The following is a 17,647-nucleotide window of genomic DNA, read 5'->3' as shown; positions in this document are numbered from 1 at the left end:
CTTAGGAGACAGGGGCAGGCAGATCTCCGTGAGTTGTAAGCCAGCCTGGTCTGTAATGAGTTCCAGGACAGCCAGCCAGAGGTACAAGTAAGGCCCTGTCTGGAGGGAGTAAGGGGAAACAGGGCAACACTTAAGAAGAAGAGAAGAGTTCTGGAAGTTGGAGACCTGCCAACCTGTCCTCTCTGGGCCCCAGTTTACTATTCTGTAAAATAAGGAGTGAATCTGCATGGTGGGCTTTAAAGTTTCTCCTTTACTGCTTAATTGAAACTGTTAAGCCACAATTGAAAGCCCCCAGTATGACAATGATATTATAAGTAGGCCTTTCAGGTTAGGGAGGGAGAGGGTAGAGCTGTTCTTACCCAGGGAGCGTCCCTTCATTGTGCCTCTCTGATGTCTCCAAGGAGTCAAGTGACAACCCTTGGTTTTCTCTGCATTGCCATTTCAAGCCCATAATCTTCTTGTATCTCTGTGAGCGTGTGTTTACTGTTAGATAGCCATGGTGCAGAATTCACGTTTCACTGTGCTGTTTTTGCAACTGAGGGGGTTTGAGTGGATCACAGCTGGTCTCTGGCGAGAGGGAGGGGTGTGTGTGTGTGTGTGTGTGTGTGTGTGTAGCTCTAGTTTTGTTTTTAAATCTCTGGGGTCATTTTTGCTGACTTTAGTTAAAAATTGTCCTCTGAGCGTTGTGGATTTGTGATGTGGATCAGGAGTGAGGACCTCTCTTCTTGTTTGTTTTACCTGAAGCATTTCACCTTGAGAGGGAAAAACAAGGCTTATGGACTACTTCCCTGTACACGAGGAGGTAAATAATAGCCCCCTACTGATTGTTTTCTTTCCAGTAAACAGTGAAAGCTGTGTTGCTGCCAGGATCTTCGCTTCACCTCAGACCACTGGTTTGCTTTTCATTCTCTGAAAAGACTGTGGTGGCACATGCTTTTAATCCCAGCACTTGGGAGGCAGAAGCAGGCAGATCTCTGTTGAGTTCAAGGCCAGCCAGTCTACAAAGTGAGTCCAGGACAGCCAGGACTACAGGAGAAGCCCTGTCTTGAAAAACAAAACAAAACAAAAAAGTTAAAAGTGCTTTTAGAATTCTCTTTTTTATTATTTATTTATTTGGTTAGTTGGCCCTGCGGGTCTTCTTGGGAGGCTCCTGTCACCTCCAGGTCCTTTTCTCCTTCCCTCCACTTTTCTACAAGGCTTCCTACACATCTCCCAATGTTTGGCTGTGAGTCTCAGCATCTGTGCTGCTGGGTGGATTCTGTCAGAGAACAACTGCGCTAGGCTCCTGTCTGCAAGCATAGCACAGTATTGTTAATAGGGTCAGGGGCTGACTTCCCTCCCATGGGGTGGGGGTCTTGAGTTGGGCCAGGCATTAGTTGGATATTTCCTCCATTTCTGCTCTATCTTATCCCTGCACATGTTGGAGGCAGGGTGAATTTTGGTTAGAAGTTTTTGTGGTGGGTTGGTGTTCCTTTCCCTCCACTAGGAGACTTGTCTAGTTAGAGGGTTCAGTCTCCATGGCCCCTGCTATGAGGAGTCTCCCCTAGAAGTCTCTGCTAGAGCCCCTCTCATACCCCTCCAGAGGCTACCCTGCCTAAGTCTCCAGCTTGTCACAGAGCTGCTCCCACCCACAGTTTCTCTTCTCCACAGGCCTTCTGTCCTCCTGCTCCTACTCTCTCCAGGTCTGGTCCCCACCTTCATATCTCTCTGCGCTTGCTCTCCTACCTTGTTCCTTCTCTTCAACCACTACCTCTGCCTATTCTATTTCCCTTCTGAGTGAGATTTAAGCATCTTCCCTTGGATCCTCCTTGTTACTTAATCTTCTTTGGGTCTGTGCATTTTAAGATGCTTATCCTGTACTATATGGTTAAAATACATTTATAAGTGAGTACATACCATGCATTTCTTTCTGGGTCTGGGTTACCTTACTCAGGATAGGATGATCTTTTTCTTTTTTCTTTCTTTCTTTTTTTTTTTTCCAAGACAGAGTTTTTCTGTGTAGCCTTGGCTTCCTGGACTCCCTTTTTAGACCAGGGTGGCCTTGAACTCATAGCAGTCTGCCTGCCTCTGCCTACTGAGTGCACCACCACGCCCGGACAGGGTGATCTTTTCTAGTTCCATCCACTGCATGGTACTGGCATAGAAATAGACTAGTTAATCAATGGAATTAAATCGAAGACCCAGAAATAAGTCCATCTACCTAGAGACATTGATTTTTGATAAAGGAGCTAAAGCTGTACAATGGAAAAAAGAAAGCATCTTTAACAAGTGGTGCTGGTCTAACAGGATGTCTACTTTTAGAAAAATGCAAATAGATTCATATTTATCACCCTGCATGAAACCCAAGTCCAAGTGGATCAAAGACTTCAACATAACACCAGATACACTAAATCTATTAGAAGAGAAAGTGGGAAGAGCCTTGAACTCATCGGCACAGGAGACAACTTCCTGAACAGAATACCAACAGCTCAGGCTCTAGCATCAACAATTAATAAATGGTACCTCATTAAACTGAAAAGCTTCTATAAGGCCAAGGACAGTGTCAAAAGAACGAAGCGACAGTCTACATATTGGGAAAAAATCTTCACTAAGCCTACACAACAAAGGGATATATATATATATATCCAAATATAAAAAGACTCAAAACATTAAACACCACCAAACAAAATAACCCAATTAAATAATGGGGTACAGAACTAAACAGAATTCTTATCAAAGGAATCTCGAATGGCTAAAAAGCCATTAAAGAAATGTTCAGTGTCCTTTAAGTCATCAGGGAAATGCAAATCAAAATGACTCTGAGATTCCATCTTACACTGGTCAGAATGGCTAAGATCAAGAACTCAAGTGATAGGCCATGCTGGCGAGGATGTGGAAAAAGGGGAACACTCCTCCATTGCTGGTGGGAGTGCAAAGTGGTTGCACAACCACTTTGGAAATAAATCTGGTGCTTTCTTGGAAAATTGGGAATAGTTCTACTTCAAAACCCAGCTATTCCACTCCTGGGCATCTACCTGAAAGATGCGCCATCACACAACAAGGACACTCTCTCAACTATGCTCACAGCAGCTTTGTTCCTAATAGCCAGAATCTGGAAACAGCCTAGATGTCCCTCAACCAAAGAATGGGTAAAGCAACTGTGGTACATTTACACAGTTGGAATACTACTCAGCTATTAAATCATGAAATTTGCAGGCAAATGGATGGCACTTTAAGAATTTTTAAAGGGAAGGAAGAAACAGATCCTGCTTTTGCTGCCTTGGTTTCCCTTCTTGCTTCCACTCTCCTGTATCTGTTGCCTTACCATTATTTAGAGTTGGGCTAGAATTTCAGAACTTCTCATGAGCTTGCTGTTTGACTGCCTTGGTGCAGTATGCGTGCAACTATTGCTCAAAATGAATAGAAGAGAAACTGAGGCCTGACAGTGGTTTGTCCAGAGCCCCACTTGTTAGTCAAGTGCTAGTGGATCATTAAGCTAACAACACTTACCTACCCACCAACCCCCAGGCCCTTCATCATACTTGACCATCAGAGCGGACTAGGACTTTGGAAAGCACAAATCAGTAGTCATTTCTTTAGCTGGCGAGGAAGGGATTAGATCCTGAGCATGGAGGCAGGAAAGGAGAGGGGAGAAGAAGGAACCCATGGACCTGGTTTCTTCTGGAAAGTTCTAACTTAACTTGTACTTACTCTGCTCCTGTCCTCTCATCTTCTCCCGCCTCCCCAAAACCAGCTGTGTAGATCAGTCTGGCCTCAAACCCAGAGATCTGCCTGCTTCTGCCTATCGAGTGCTGGGATTAAAGGTGTGCGCCACCACGCCCGGCTTCTTTCTTTTAAATCCATTCTGGGAGTAGAACTCAGGTCACCAGGCTTGTGTTACAAGTGCTTTTACTCTCTGGCCCTTTTCTTTGTTCTTTTTCCTTTTCCTTTTCCTTTTTCTTTTTTCTTTTCTTTCTTTCTTTTTTTTTTTTTTTTTACAGAGTGTTACTGTGTAGCCCAAACTAGCCTGAAACTTGTGGCAATCCTTCTGCCTCTGTCTCCTGAGTGCTAGGATTATAGGCATCTGCCATCACAGCTATCAAAGTTTGCTTATGCAGAGCTAGGCAAGTGATGAGTCAGCACCCCCTTTCTGGCTTTGGGGAGTAAGTTTCTAACGGCATGAACTAGTTGAGAGGCAGAGTTGCTCCTGGCCAATAGCAGGTCGTTGCGCAGGGGGATGCACTTGTATCTGAGATGAAGGGCCTTGTGTGGGTGTTATCCTCAGAAGCCATTGAGCCCTGGGATGGACGTTGCCTCCTTTGAAGTATGGCATTAGTTTAAGGTTAATTCTCTGTTCCTGGTTTGGATCTTGGCTGAGCTGCTCACAGCTGTGTGGCCTTGGCTCATTTACTCCATCTGCCTCTTCTTGAATTTGCTCTAGTGATGTGTTTGATCTGTTCTACTGGTAGGGTGTTTGTAGATGACTATGCAGGTGTAAAGCACATAGTACAATGCTAGGAAAAGAACACATTTTCTCCCAGCTCTCCTTGTGCATGGGGTGTGTGTGTGTGTGTGTGTGTGTGTGTGTGTGTGTGTGTGTGTTAGTGTGTGTGTGTTAGGGAATTTCTGTTCTATGTACTGTGTACTATGTTCTATGTATTATGTAGTCCAAGCTTGCCTGGATCTCAGGCTTCTCCTGCCTCAGCCTCTTGGGGTTATAGTAAAGTATCCTCTGTCCTGCCAAATTTGTATGGTGATCAGACTCAGGGCCTTGTGCATATTAGTGAATCACTACTAGCTGAGCTACATCCTTACTCCTAGCCTATTTATTTATTCTTTTTGTTTTTGTTTTTGTTTTTTTTCTTCTGAGACAGGGTTTCTCTGTGTAGCTCTGGCTATTGGGGACTCACTTTGTAGACCAGGCTGGCCTCGAATTCACAGTGATCTTCCTGCTTCTGCCTCCTGAGTGCTGGGATTAAAGGTGTGCGCATCACCGCCCGGCTTAGCCTATTTATTTTTGACAGTAGCTTTTGGATATCCATCCATCTATCTATCTATTGTAGGTACTATGGATCTTTTTGTGAAGAGACTTGTGAGGGCATGTGCACCCCTAACCTCTTACATGTGCTTGAGGTCTCATAACCTTGGGACTGTGTGGAAACTAACTAAACATTTTAGCAGGATGTGAATATTGACCAACTGCTTCAGGCTCCTTACTGTAACAAAAGGCTATTGGGTGGCTTAAGTGCACATTTATTATTTTTTAAAAGTATTTATTTTAGGGGCCGGGCGGTGGTGGCGCACGCCTTTAATCCCAGCACTTGGGAGGCAGAGGCAGGCGGATCGTTGTGAGTTCGAGGCCAGCCTGGTCCACAAAGTGAGTCCAGGACTGCCAAGGCTACACAGAGAAACCCTGTCTCGAAAAACCAAAAAAAAAAAAAAAAAGTTTTTATTTTAGTATGTATGTATGTATGTATGTATGTATGTATGTATGTATGTATGTATGTATTGCTCTGCCTCAGGACCTCTGGAAGAGCACTCAGTGCTCTTTTCTTTTTTTTGTTTGTTTTTGTTTTTGAGACAGGGTTTCTCTGTGTAGCCTTGGTTGGTCTGAACTCTTTTTGTAGACCAGGCTGGTCTCAAACTCACAGATCTGTCTGTCTTCCTCCAGAGTGCTGGGATAAAAGGGGTGAGCCGTGATATCAGGCCCGCAGGCTCTTAATCTCTGAGCCATCTCTCCAGCCCTTGCGTGTTTATTTTGCCATACTAGTTGAGGCTAGATGTCCAAGGTCAGGGCGTCAGCACAGTATGATTCTGGGGACGGCCCTCTTCCTTGTTTGAAGAAAGCAGCCTTCTCTTTGTGTGCCTGTGTAGAATTCACTGAGTGTAATGGGCGCAAGAGGGTCAGTAAACCTACTTGACTAGTATCTTTCTTTTATGACCTCCATTAGTCTTAATTACCTTCTGAGAGCCCTGTTCCATGTATGAATATGGAAGGGTGTGCACTTCTGGACTATGACACGATCTTTTCTCCAGAGTTACTCAGTGAGGAGTGCCAATGACATCATCTTGTGGCTTCTCCTACCCCATGTTGGACTAGCCCATATGTTTGCTGGAACCTTGAGGTCTGTTTCTCTGTCTTCTTGGCCTTTGGTGAGAGGTTGTGAAGGAAGGATGAAGGATTGTGTTTTACTTGCCTGGCATATCTTGGGGGACACCAGCATTTTGATGTGTAATAAGCCCTGCGTTGTCACTTGTGTCATTTGTTTAGACTGGGGAATGAAATGGGATGAAACATAGCGGGGTGATCTCTTTACCAGCTCATGTGATTCACCAACAGGCTTCACTGAGCATTCTTCAGTGCTCTACACGAAGCACTGATGTCTGTGGCATGCTGTGTGGTGGCTGCTTCCTGCCGTGCCTACTTGATTTCTGTGGAATAGCTGGTTCCCAAAGCCATTCGCACAGTGGGAGGCATGGTAGCTCAGTTGTTTACATCAGGTAGACCAGTAAAATGTAGCTGCAAATGAAATGTCTTTCTTTAAAGACCAGGTAAAGGCTGATGAAATGCTCAGTAAGGCCAACTTGCTGTCAGATTAGATGAGCAGTAGCTAGGGGAGTGGGGAAGTCCTAAATTCGTGGACTGGACTTGTTCGTCGTGTGTCTATATTTCCACTTTATCTCACAGTCAGAGCTTGGAAATCATAGACGATATTTCATATTCTGGTTTACATAAGAACTCTTTTAATCCTAGTATTTGAGAGACAAAGGTAGGTGGATTTCTGTGAGTTCAAGGCCAGCCTGGTATACATAACAAATTCTAGGACAGCTAAGACTAGAAAGAGAGACCCTGTCTTAAAGATCTGAAGTGGATTCTTACTCAGAGGGCCTTACCTTGCTTTAAAGGATGGGTGGGTGGGTGGTGGGGCGGGGTGCAGAATAGATAACTCATGGGGAACAGTATTTACCACAAAGGCCGAGGGCTGAGTCTAGATCCCCAAGAACCCACATAAAACTGGAGTCATTAGTGTGTGTCTAAACCTAGGGCTTCTGGAGTGAGGTGGGCAGTGGAAGCAGGGGACTGGAAGGGTGTGGGGCAGACAGCCTGGCCTGTGCAGTGAGAACAAGAGGCTGTGCCTTATACAAGGGGAAGGGAGGGCCTACTACGCCTGAGCTGGTCTTCTGACCTCCTCCACAGTAAAAATGTTAGGTGTACCATTCTATGAACTTTGCTCTAATCTTCAAGGAAGATTGGTCTGCTTCCTTGAAGATTTCCACTGCTGTGGTCCATCTAAAAGTGGGGTTGAGCTGGGCATGGTGGTGCATACCTTTAATCCTAGCACTTGGGAGGTAGAGACAGGCAGGAACTTTCCCCACTCTGAGTTCAGGGCCAGCCTAGTCTACAAAATGAGTTTAGGACAGCCAGAGCCACACAGAAACCCTGTCTCAAAAAAACCAAAACCAACCAACCAAAAAAGGTGGGTTTGGTTACAGTTGATAAGGTTTAGTGAATTTTATTTTGTGTATTGTGTAGATTAATTAGCACTCACTGTGGTGTTTTTGAGGCAGGGTCTTGTTGAATAGCCTAAGCTAACCTGAAACCACCCCGCTGCCACTTCCTGAGTGCTGAGATTACAAGTGGCCACTACACCTGACTAGTGAGGCTTTTAAAAATTATGTGTATTTCCGTGTGTCTGTGTTTGAGTATGTGTACATGAGTACAGGCCCAAAGGCAGGGGACCCCGTGGAGCTGAAGTCAGGTGGTTGTAAGCAGCCTAACTGAATTCCTGTCCTCTAAGAGCGTAAGTGCTCTGAAGTTCAGAGCCAACTTTTCAGCTCTAGTGAGGCTTTTTTTGTTTGAGTTTTTGGCTTTGTTTGTTTGTTTTGTTTCTTCGAGACAGGGTTTCTCTGTGTAACGGCCTTGGCTGTCCTGGACTCTCTTGTAGACCAGGCTGGCCTCGAACTCACAAAGATCCACCTGCCTCTGTCTCCCTAGTGCTGGGATTACAGGCGTGCGCCACCAGGCTTGGCTGTCCTAATGAGGCTTTTAAAACTGGGATTTCAAAGCAGTTTTAGGTGGTGTATTCTATTTTTAGTAGATTCATTGGTTCTTCTTGTAGACCGTTAGCATATTGAGAGAACTCCAGGGTTCTCGTTTTTCAAATGAGAAAGCTGCATTGTGAGAAGTAAAGTAGGGTTGGTGGTGAAGCCCTTGGGCTTGGTGAGAAGAACTTTCCCCGTTAGCCCTTTCTTGAGTTCCCTGTGGGCTTGGCCCCCAGCGGGGAGCATTGCAGAGCAGAGTGCAGGCTGTGTGGGCTGGTCTGTGCTGACTGGGTCTCCCGTGGCAGGACCAACCTGGAGGCCTTGCAGAAGAAGCTGGAGGAGCTGGAGCTCGATGAGCAGCAGCGGAAGCGCCTGGAAGCCTTCCTGACACAGAAGCAGAAGGTGGGAGAGCTGAAGGACGACGACTTCGAGAAGATCAGTGAACTGGGAGCCGGCAATGGCGGAGTGGTGTTCAAGGTGTCCCACAAGCCATCTGGCCTGGTTATGGCCCGGAAGGTGAGTTGATAACTGTATTATCAATTGGTAGCCTGTGAATGGGTGGAAGAAAGAGGTGGGTATGTGTGTGTGTGTGTGTGTGTGTGTGTGTGTGTGTGTGTGTGTGTGTGTTGTGCTGTTTGATTGTGAGCTTGCTGTCTGGCCGACTACTGGAAATACTAAGGTCTGTCAGTGTGATAGTCACCATCTCAGTCTGGGGAATAGCAATGACGGACTCTTCTTCCACTTTCTGTGCTCTGGGAAGGACACCACAGATATTTGTCACATGTCAGAAGGGGCTGCTTGCAAGAAAAGTGCCTGACTAGTGGGCTAACGCTGAGTGTCACGGCCTCAGTCTTGAGCCGGTTCCCTTTCCTGTCTTCCGTTGGGTGTCTTTCTGAACACAGCTGCCCTGTGTGGAGAGGCTGCATTCTTTCATGATTTTAGCTCTCCAAGTTCATTCTTCTCTCCATGCTTGTCTTGTGCTGTTTCTTCTAGCTTTCCCAGCAGCACCATCTCTGGGACCCGCCTCTTGTATCTCCTGTCAGCCGCTTCAACTCATCAGTTGTCATATGGCATACTTATTGTCTATGGCTTGACGTTATTAAATAATATTCAATGTATTTGTCACTTTTCTCCTGGTTGGAACCAAGGATAGTGTTGAACACATTAGGGAGCAGCTGAGCTGATTTTGGCTAAACCAATCCTATCAGATTCCTGAAGTCAAGGAGGACCCGCTTGGTTGACTGAGGCTACCCTACCTCAGCTCCGCAGGCCTTTGTACCCCACAGCCCGACTGAGCAATGTCCAAAGGCCACATTTTCCTCTGAGCTCCTCAGGTCATTTTGGAGTAAGCCTTCCACTTAGCTTTGCTCTCCTGATAGGTGAGCTCCCTGATCACCATTTTTGGAGCCCAGATTGGAAGCCTGGCTGACTCCTGATTAGCACAACTCTCTGGTGCTAACACCCGCCTGTGCATTGATCTTTAACCCTGAATTAATAGAGATTTGGCTTTAAAAATGGCCTGTTTGGGGTTGGGAATTGGCTCAGGGGTAAGAGTTTAGAAGTGTGCTATTCAAGTATGAGTACTCAATTTCGAATCACCAGACCCTACGTAACAGCTCAGTTTGTAGTACGAGTGTCTGTGACCCCAGCGTTTCCTTGGTGTACTAGGAACTCCTGGACCAACTAGCCTGGCGTATGGAGGAGGCAAACAGAGACCAGGGCCTGGAGAGATGGCTCAGTGGTTAAAAGCAGTTACTGTTCCTGCAGAGGATCTGGATTGGTTCCAGCACCTACACGGCTGCTTAAAGCTGTTTGTAACTCCAGTTCAGGGGATCCTGCACACACATGGTACATATACACATAGTCAGGAGTATACACATGCACATAAAATAAATATAAGAACAACAAATAAAAACAAAACAAAGAGACTGTCTCAAATAGGAGGAAGGTGAGGAGAGACACCTGAGGCTGCTCTCTGATGTCCGTATGTGCACCAGTGCGTGAGGGTGCCTATTCACACACGTACTATCACATGCACATACATTTCACGTACACACATAAAAAAACAAAGATAAATTAACAACAATAGTAATAACTTTTAGCTGGGCAATGGTGGCGCACGCCTTTAATCCCAGCACTCAGGGAGGCAGAGGCTGTAAATTCGAGGCCAGCCTGGACTACAAAGTGAGTCCAGGACAGCCAAGGCTACACAGAGAAACCCTGTCTTGAAATCCCCCCCCCCCAAAACACCCAAAACTTTAAAAATTGCTTATTTTTCCAAATGTAGTGGTTTCTGTCTATAATAAGTGCTTGAGAGACTGAGGCAGGAAGACTGAGTTCCCTGATCAGCTACAAGGTGAGTTTAGGGCTGACCTGGGCAATATAGTGAGATCCTTTTTCAAAATAATAGAGAGCTAGAATGTATCTTAGTGGTAGAGTACTTGTATAGCAAATGCAAGGTTCTGTGTTCATCATCAGTACCTTAAAAACAAAACCAAAAGCCGTTTCTCTTCTTTCTTAGGAACTTAATCACTGAAGAGACTTTCTTCTTTACCCATCTTCTTAAAAGCTTTCCCCTCATGTCTCGCCCACAGCTAATTCACTTGGAGATCAAACCCGCAATCCGGAACCAGATCATCCGGGAGCTGCAGGTCCTGCATGAGTGCAACTCCCCGTACATCGTGGGCTTCTACGGGGCCTTCTACAGTGACGGCGAGATCAGCATCTGCATGGAGCACATGGTATCTGTCAGCCTGGTGCCAGTGGCCTGGGAATAGGCGGCTCTAACCTCACTCTTGGTCTGCATGGTGACCAGCTCTTCCCTGGCTTCTTGGTCCACATTCCAGAAGCCTGGGAGACCTGGGGGCTTGGCTGTGGAATCTGGTATAGTCACAGGGTGACAGCCCTGCTTATTAGGTCTCTGCTTCTCTTCAAAGAGAGGTGCTAGACACCAGGAATTCATGGTGAGCTTTTCTAGAGTATATTTCCTAGTTTTTCCTGTTTTGATGACCGTAACATTTTGTTGTGGTTCAAATCTGCTTGATACAGTTTAGGTTCACTATGTATCCAGTGCTGTGTGCTAGTTACAGGGTTCTGGGGTAATGAGGATGAAGACAAGGTTATGAAGTCTCTGTTTTCAGAAGGCTTATAATGTACTCTAAGGGCAGCCTGAGGTGAAGACAGCAATAGTGGAAGGTGAGGGCAGGTCGGTGGATGGGTGTTTATGGGCAATTGTATGTGTAGGAGCTAGTCTGCAGGCTTCTTTTCCTCCCAGTGATGATGATAACAACATGAAATGTTCATGCTTATTGGGTGTGTAGTATATCAAGTGTCATCCTTAGCAAATTATTATTTTATTGCATTCTTACAATCTCCTTTAAAAGGAGACATTACACTTACTTCGTGTGTGTATGTGTGCATGCGAGTGTGCGGGCAGACACCTGGCATGCACATGAAGGTTAACTTGAGGTAGCTGGTTCTTTCCTTTCACCATGTGGTCCTAGGAATCAACTCAGTTTATGAGGTTTTGAAGCAAGCACCTTTACTCACTGAGCCATCTCACTAGCCCCACAGCCACATTTTTATCTCCGCTAATGAGGATATTAACACACAAGGAGACTTGATCTCTTACTTTGCACTTGGACCATGCACTTACTAAGTCCTGGCCTCAGTCCTTGTACTTGGTTGACACCACTGGATAGAGAAGGGACTGGGGAGTTTTCTATCCCCTAAGCCTAGGATCACTGGCTTCTATAGCAGATGCAATGGCTACATTCTGAAAGTCAGTCTAGGTCCAGAAGTCAGAAAGGAAATGTGAACAGGAGACATCAGCCACTGTGGCAGGCTGAAAGCACAAGAGCCGTCAAGACTGTAGACTTGCCTAACTCTGAAGTGCCAGCCCCATGGGAATAAAGCAAGAGCTAGCACTTGCAGAATGCATATGCTGAATTGGAGGGCATACTAACAGAATGACACCTGTGATTCCAATCTGCACAGCAACAAAACAAATGAGAAAACTGAGAATCAGAGAGATCCAGAAGTCTATTCAAGGTCACAGTGAAATAAATGGTGTGTTGGCTATCTTTTCGTTGTTTTTGTTGTTGGTTTTGTTTTGGTTTTGTTTTTTAGTGTTTGAAGACCGGGTTCTCTTTGTAGCCCTGGCTGTCCTGGACTCACTTTGTAAACCAGGCTGGCCTTAAACTCACAGAGATCTGCCTCCCTGAGTGCTGGGATTACAGGCGTGTGCCACTGTGCCCAGCTATGCTGGCTAGTTTTATGTCAGATTGACACCATCTAGAGTTATTTTAGAAGAGGGAACCTTAATTGAGAAAATACCAGACTGACTTATGGGTACAGCTGTGGTGCATTTTCTTTCTTTCTTTTTCTTTTTCTTTTTCTTTTTCTTTTTCTTTTTTCTTTTTTCTCTCTCTCTCTCTCTCTCTCTCTCTCTCTCTCTCTCTCTCTCTCTCTTTTATTTTTTATTTTTCAAGACAGGGTTTCTCTGTGTAGCCTTAGCTGTCCTGGACTCACTCTGTAGACCAGGCTGGCCTTGAATTTACAGAGATCCACCTGCCTCTGCCTCCTGAGTGCCACCATGCCCAGCTTTTTTTTTTCTTAGTTCTAGCCCAAAAAGAGTTTTGGTGCAACTATAAAGGGAAGAACAGAACTTGGATCAATGCTAATAAGCCAGAAACAGGAATGGACAGATTAGCCTTCTGTCCATGTAGCCTTGCTAAAAGTAGTAGAAGGTGGGTGGTGGCATCACCAAGTATAATAGCAACTAGCTTTCAACTCTGTTACCACTTGCCAAGTCTTTCCACATTGTGCTAGTTATTAATCATGTCACCCCCATCTCATAAGATGGATTGTCAAGCCCCTCAGCTGGCTTTTGAGGTAGTAAGGTCGTGGGAGACTTTTATAATTGGCTTAAGTCACGTAGCCAGTGCGCCAGAGTCTAAGCAGGACCGCTTCCCTTGGTTTCATACTCTCCCTTCTGTGCAGGTGCTGTACTTGCGTACTCTGCTTCTCAGCAGAGAAATGATTGGATGAGCTCTTCTCTAGGGGCCCTCTCTGAGCTTACACCCTGGGTTTCCATGGTTTTGGGCACTTGTAGCAGTCATGATTAACATTAGTTAATCAACATGGGTCCAGCCCCACAAACACTTATTTTTAGTGCTTATTATGTGCAAGGTCACATGAGTTGCCCTGAGGACTGGGGTGATAGAGCTGTGCACAGGCTGGTGGCTGTGCTCTCTGTGTTCTCAGTTTAGCTCTCAGAGCTGCTGAGCACCAGGTGTGCCATGTCAAGCTGGCTCTACTGAGGCATCAGAAGTTCTCTCCCTAGTTACCTGCTAGTTCTGTGCACTCAAATGTCTCCCTCTATTATGGGAGCCAGGAGGCTGTTTGTGGGTGAGTGTGATTGCTCTCCAAGGGGCTTGTGTCAGGGGCTACGTTGAGGCCACAAACATTGATAATGGGCATAAAGGGCCCTGGTCAGGCCTGGGCTTAGAGGGAAAGAGTTAAGCCTTGGAAGCAGCAGCAAGGCCTTCCATCTCTGTAAGAAAGAGCAGTAAGTTTTCCTTCTTTCATTTTATTTTGTTAATTTTTTTTCTCTTTGTAGTGCTGTGGCTAGAACTCAGTGCTTTGTCCATGCTGGGAAAAGGGCTACACCCCCAGTCCTAGGTCAATGTTTTTACACTAGAGAAGAGCTCAGAATGTTCTCAGGGTCTAGACAGGACTCTGTAGATAGTAGCTGTTGCTGGAAGTCCATGCAGCCGTGAGAGCCAGAGTGTCTTCTTTCCCAGCCCCGGACCCTTGTGATCCTTCCTTGGTCTCTCAGGCCCTCCTGCATTAGGGCCTCTTACTGCAAAAACTGGCCGCCACTTGCCTCCAAGATGAGGTCACATGAAGAACTCTGCCCTGTGGTCAAATCCCAACTTCTAAAGGGCTTTTGGTCCCCACTGTTATGGTCTGTTTGACATTCTGTGTCATTAATACACATTTCCAAAAGGTGATTAGAAAGATTTCCAAGCGTATAGAAAGCTGAAGGAGGGGCTGGAGAGATGGCTCAGAGGTTAAGCACATTGGCTACTCTTCCAGAGGTCCTGAGTTCAATTCCCAGCAACCACATGGTGGCTCATAACCATCTATAATGAGATCTGGTGCCTTCTTCTGGCTGGCAGACATACATGCAGGCAAAACACTGTATACATAATAAATAAATATATCTTAAAAGAAAAAAAAGAAAGCTGAAGGAATTTTACACTGAACCCCAGTTCTGCAACTAGCATCTCAGCATACTTGCTTCATCCCCTATTGTCCATCTATCCACTGCTCAAATACTTTATTGAGATGCATTTTAAAGTCAGTTTGTGCCACTAGTGTGCACTGTCCAATTTCTGAAGAACTCAGCCAGGGATTCAACTCCCTAGAAATAAGTCTGAATTTTCAGAGCCAAGAGAATAGGATGCTCCCTACCAGAACAGAATGCTCTTGTCTGCAGAGAGGAGGGTTTCTGCTCAGTCGGTAGCTGAGCAACCAGGGAGAAGGGAGTTGATGGTTTTGAGGCAGGAGTAAAAGCTTTTGAGCTATTATTTTCGTAAAGCATTTGTCTTTTCTATAGAAAATCATCACAAAAGTACCATTGACTTAGTTAATAATTGGCTTCTAAAAATAAGCACCATGTCAGCAGTGCTAGTCAGTGATCTTGAGTTCTTGGCAACAGTGAAGCAGAGCTACAGTGCCGCAGGGCTGCTCGCAGGGGCTGGTAACCCTGGTCGGCTTGTGCTCCTGGTGTCTTGTGAGCCAGTGCTCTCCTCAGCACTGCTTGTCACTCTGCAGGGTAAAGGGAAGGAGTCTGTGTGGCTTCTTTTTAATAGCTCTTCTTTTCTTTCTTTCTTTCTTTCTTTTCTTTTTCTTTTTCTTTTTTTCTTTTTTTTTTTTTTGGCTAGACAAGCACATACTGTACACTGAGAGTTCTCTCTCTCTCTCTCTCTCTCTCTCTCTCTCTCTCTCCCCTCTCTCCCCCCCCCCTCTCTCCCTCCCTCTCTGTCTCTGTCTTTCTCTCCCCCCTTCCCCCTCTCGCCTTTCATCCTCCCCTTTCTCCTTCCTTCCCTTCCTCTCTCTTTCAGCTGATGTTCTCATCTTAAAATACCGGGAGCAGATTCCTTCGCTTCTGCCTCCATCAAGTGTCAGTTTTCTAGATAGGAACTTGGCTACAGCTGGCCATTTCTAACACAGTCTGATCAGCCTTGCATCTCTTCAGGGACGCATGGTGAAACAGAATTACTTTTTTTTACCAACGCCTGTATTCAGTTAGCTGGGTGGCCCTCTGTCCTTTGCTCTGGGTAGGGTGATTTGAAAGGTAGTGCTATTCCTTGCCTAAATGGAGGAAGAAACAAGAGAGCCACCAGGGTTAGCTTTCTACTCCATTTGACTCCAGTTTCACAGAACAGCTTTGTTACATTTGTTTGATATGGTCCTTTCTTGATTAAATGAAGCCATTCAAACTCAGAGGCTGAAACTATATTCAGTTAGAGGCAAATTAGAAGTAGCTTGTCAGGGCTGGAGAGATGGCTCAGCAGTTAAGAGCTCTTCCAGAGGTCCTGAGTTCAATTTCCAGCAACCACATTGTGGCTCCCAACCATCTATAATGTGATCTGATGCCCTCTGCTGGCCTGCAGGGGTACAAACAAGCAGAGCACTGTATACATAATAAATCTTAAAAACGAAAACAAACCAAGTCCAGGACAGTCAAGGATACACAGAGAAACCCTATCTTGAAAAACAAAACAAACAAAAAATCCCAAACAACAATAGCCAGCAAAAACCTTAAGAAAATAAAAACAAAATCAAAAACCCATCTCAGCGACTTTTCTGGAAAGTGACTTGCTCCTTTATCAACTTCTGCCTCCTCTCTCACATGTAGCAGTTGTTAGTCACCATTCCCACCATGCACGTGCCACTCGCCCTGGTCTTTCCTGCCTCTCTAGCACATATTTCTCCATCGTGGTGGCACTGAACGCTTCAGTGTGTCACATAGTATAGCCTTTTGCCCAGATAGCTTTACTTGCAAATGTGCATTGGAGTGAGTCATTGGTGTGGTTCAAGGCCTCTGGCTTCTGCTACACTATCAGTGCTGGATCCTCATGGGCACTCCTGTTGTTGCCCTGCGTCATGCAGATGGTGGGCTACGGTTCTGCAGGGCCAGCCCCTTCACATGCTCCAGCAGCGAATAGGTGGAGTAGATGTTGGGTTGCCTCAACTCAAAGTCCTGGTTCTGGACCTGGATGGTAGCTAAGTTGGTCAGCCTGGCCTCCACTGGGCCCAGGCTGCTGAGTTGAAGCCTGTGAGAGGTGAGGCTAGCTTGGCAGGCAGGGTTCTGAGCTGGCAGCCCAGACCACAGACATCTTCATGGTCTTTGGTGGTAACACGGACCATATATATCAACATAGTCTCTGGCCATATATGGACTGCCAACCCACTCATGGTCCTCAGTGACTACATGGACCTCAGGCCATTAGGCCTCAAGTAGCTACACATGACATTGACATCAACGTGGCCCCCAAGGCAACAAAGCCCCAAGGTATCACCAAGTCATCAGTCAGCAGCACAGACCTCTTACGTCCACATGGATCTCAGGTTTCATTGTGGCCTGGGGCAGCAGCGTGGACCACAGACACTAACATAGGCTCTGGTGGCGTCACAGACCATGGTAGTCCTTCTAGAAGGTCTAATTCAGGAAGTGAACCTTTTTTCATCTCGTGGCCAGGTGTCCCTTTCATGGGCAGAGTCTGTGGCTACATGTCCTATCACATATTTGATCATCATAGCCACTCTATGAGCCAAGCATTCAACACATGAGTCTGTGGAGGCCATATCTAGTCAGAACACCAAAGCTTAAGGCCCTTCACCCTTGGCCACTGTGTCTGAGAACTGTTTCCAGTGATAGATGTGTTGTCTCCTCAAGGAAAGAGGTCCTTGCTTTTTCTTTCTGGAGACAGGGTCTTACTATGTTATGTAGCCCAGACTTCCCTAAATCTTGTGATCCTTTGCCTCCATGGAGTAGGGTAAGGTTAGGGGTAGGGAGATATTGTCCCTGCAGGCTTTATCGCTGCCAGTGAACCATCCCTGAAGCAAAAGAATGACTCTCAGTTCAGCCTGGCAAGCTTCTAGAGTCTGATACTAGGTTTAGTTTTGTTTTGGTGTGTGTGTGTGTGTGTGTGTGTGTGTGTTTGTGTGTGTGTGTGTGTTTTGTTTTGCCATATTTAAGCACAGAATAATTTTGGAAAAAAGTTTTCTGATGACAATTAACTCAGCCTTTTGTGTATACCAACGCTTAAGACATGTTTACATTGAAACTCTTTACAAAGTGCATATGGCCTCTTCCATAAAGAAGGGTTCTGTTGACTCAGAAACAGAGCTCAAGATTTAGGGTCTGGGAGAAGGACTGGGGTAAAAGCATAATGCCTGCAGGAGTCAGGATTGGCCTGTCCCTGAGATAACAAGGAAGCCACTTAGGCTGTTGTAAACTACAAGTGACATCTCTCGTAAGGATGAGAAGCAATGTTCAAGGTTTAAGGGGAACGGGTCTGGGATAACCAAAACATAAATTCTGGAGGATATG

At 45.8% G+C, this 17,647-nt stretch overlaps 1 protein-coding gene across 1 annotated transcript in view; it reads left to right on the top strand.

The window, feature by feature from the left end:
* Positions 1 to 17,647, top strand: part of MAP2K1 (mitogen-activated protein kinase kinase 1) — a 77,253-nt gene that overhangs the window by 32,258 nt on the left and 27,348 nt on the right. The window contains exons 2-3 of the mRNA XM_084783900.1: positions 8,328 to 8,538; positions 10,617 to 10,763. Coding sequence (XP_084640026.1) covers positions 8,328 to 8,538; positions 10,617 to 10,763 — 358 coding nt within the window. The remainder of the gene's footprint in view (positions 1 to 8,327; positions 8,539 to 10,616; positions 10,764 to 17,647) is intronic.

This window comes from Acomys minous (genome assembly GCF_964271855.1).
Source record: "Acomys minous genome assembly, chromosome: 5".
NCBI lineage: Eukaryota > Metazoa > Chordata > Mammalia > Rodentia > Muridae > Acomys > Acomys minous.
This window is presented reverse-complemented; position numbering and strand designations above follow the sequence as displayed.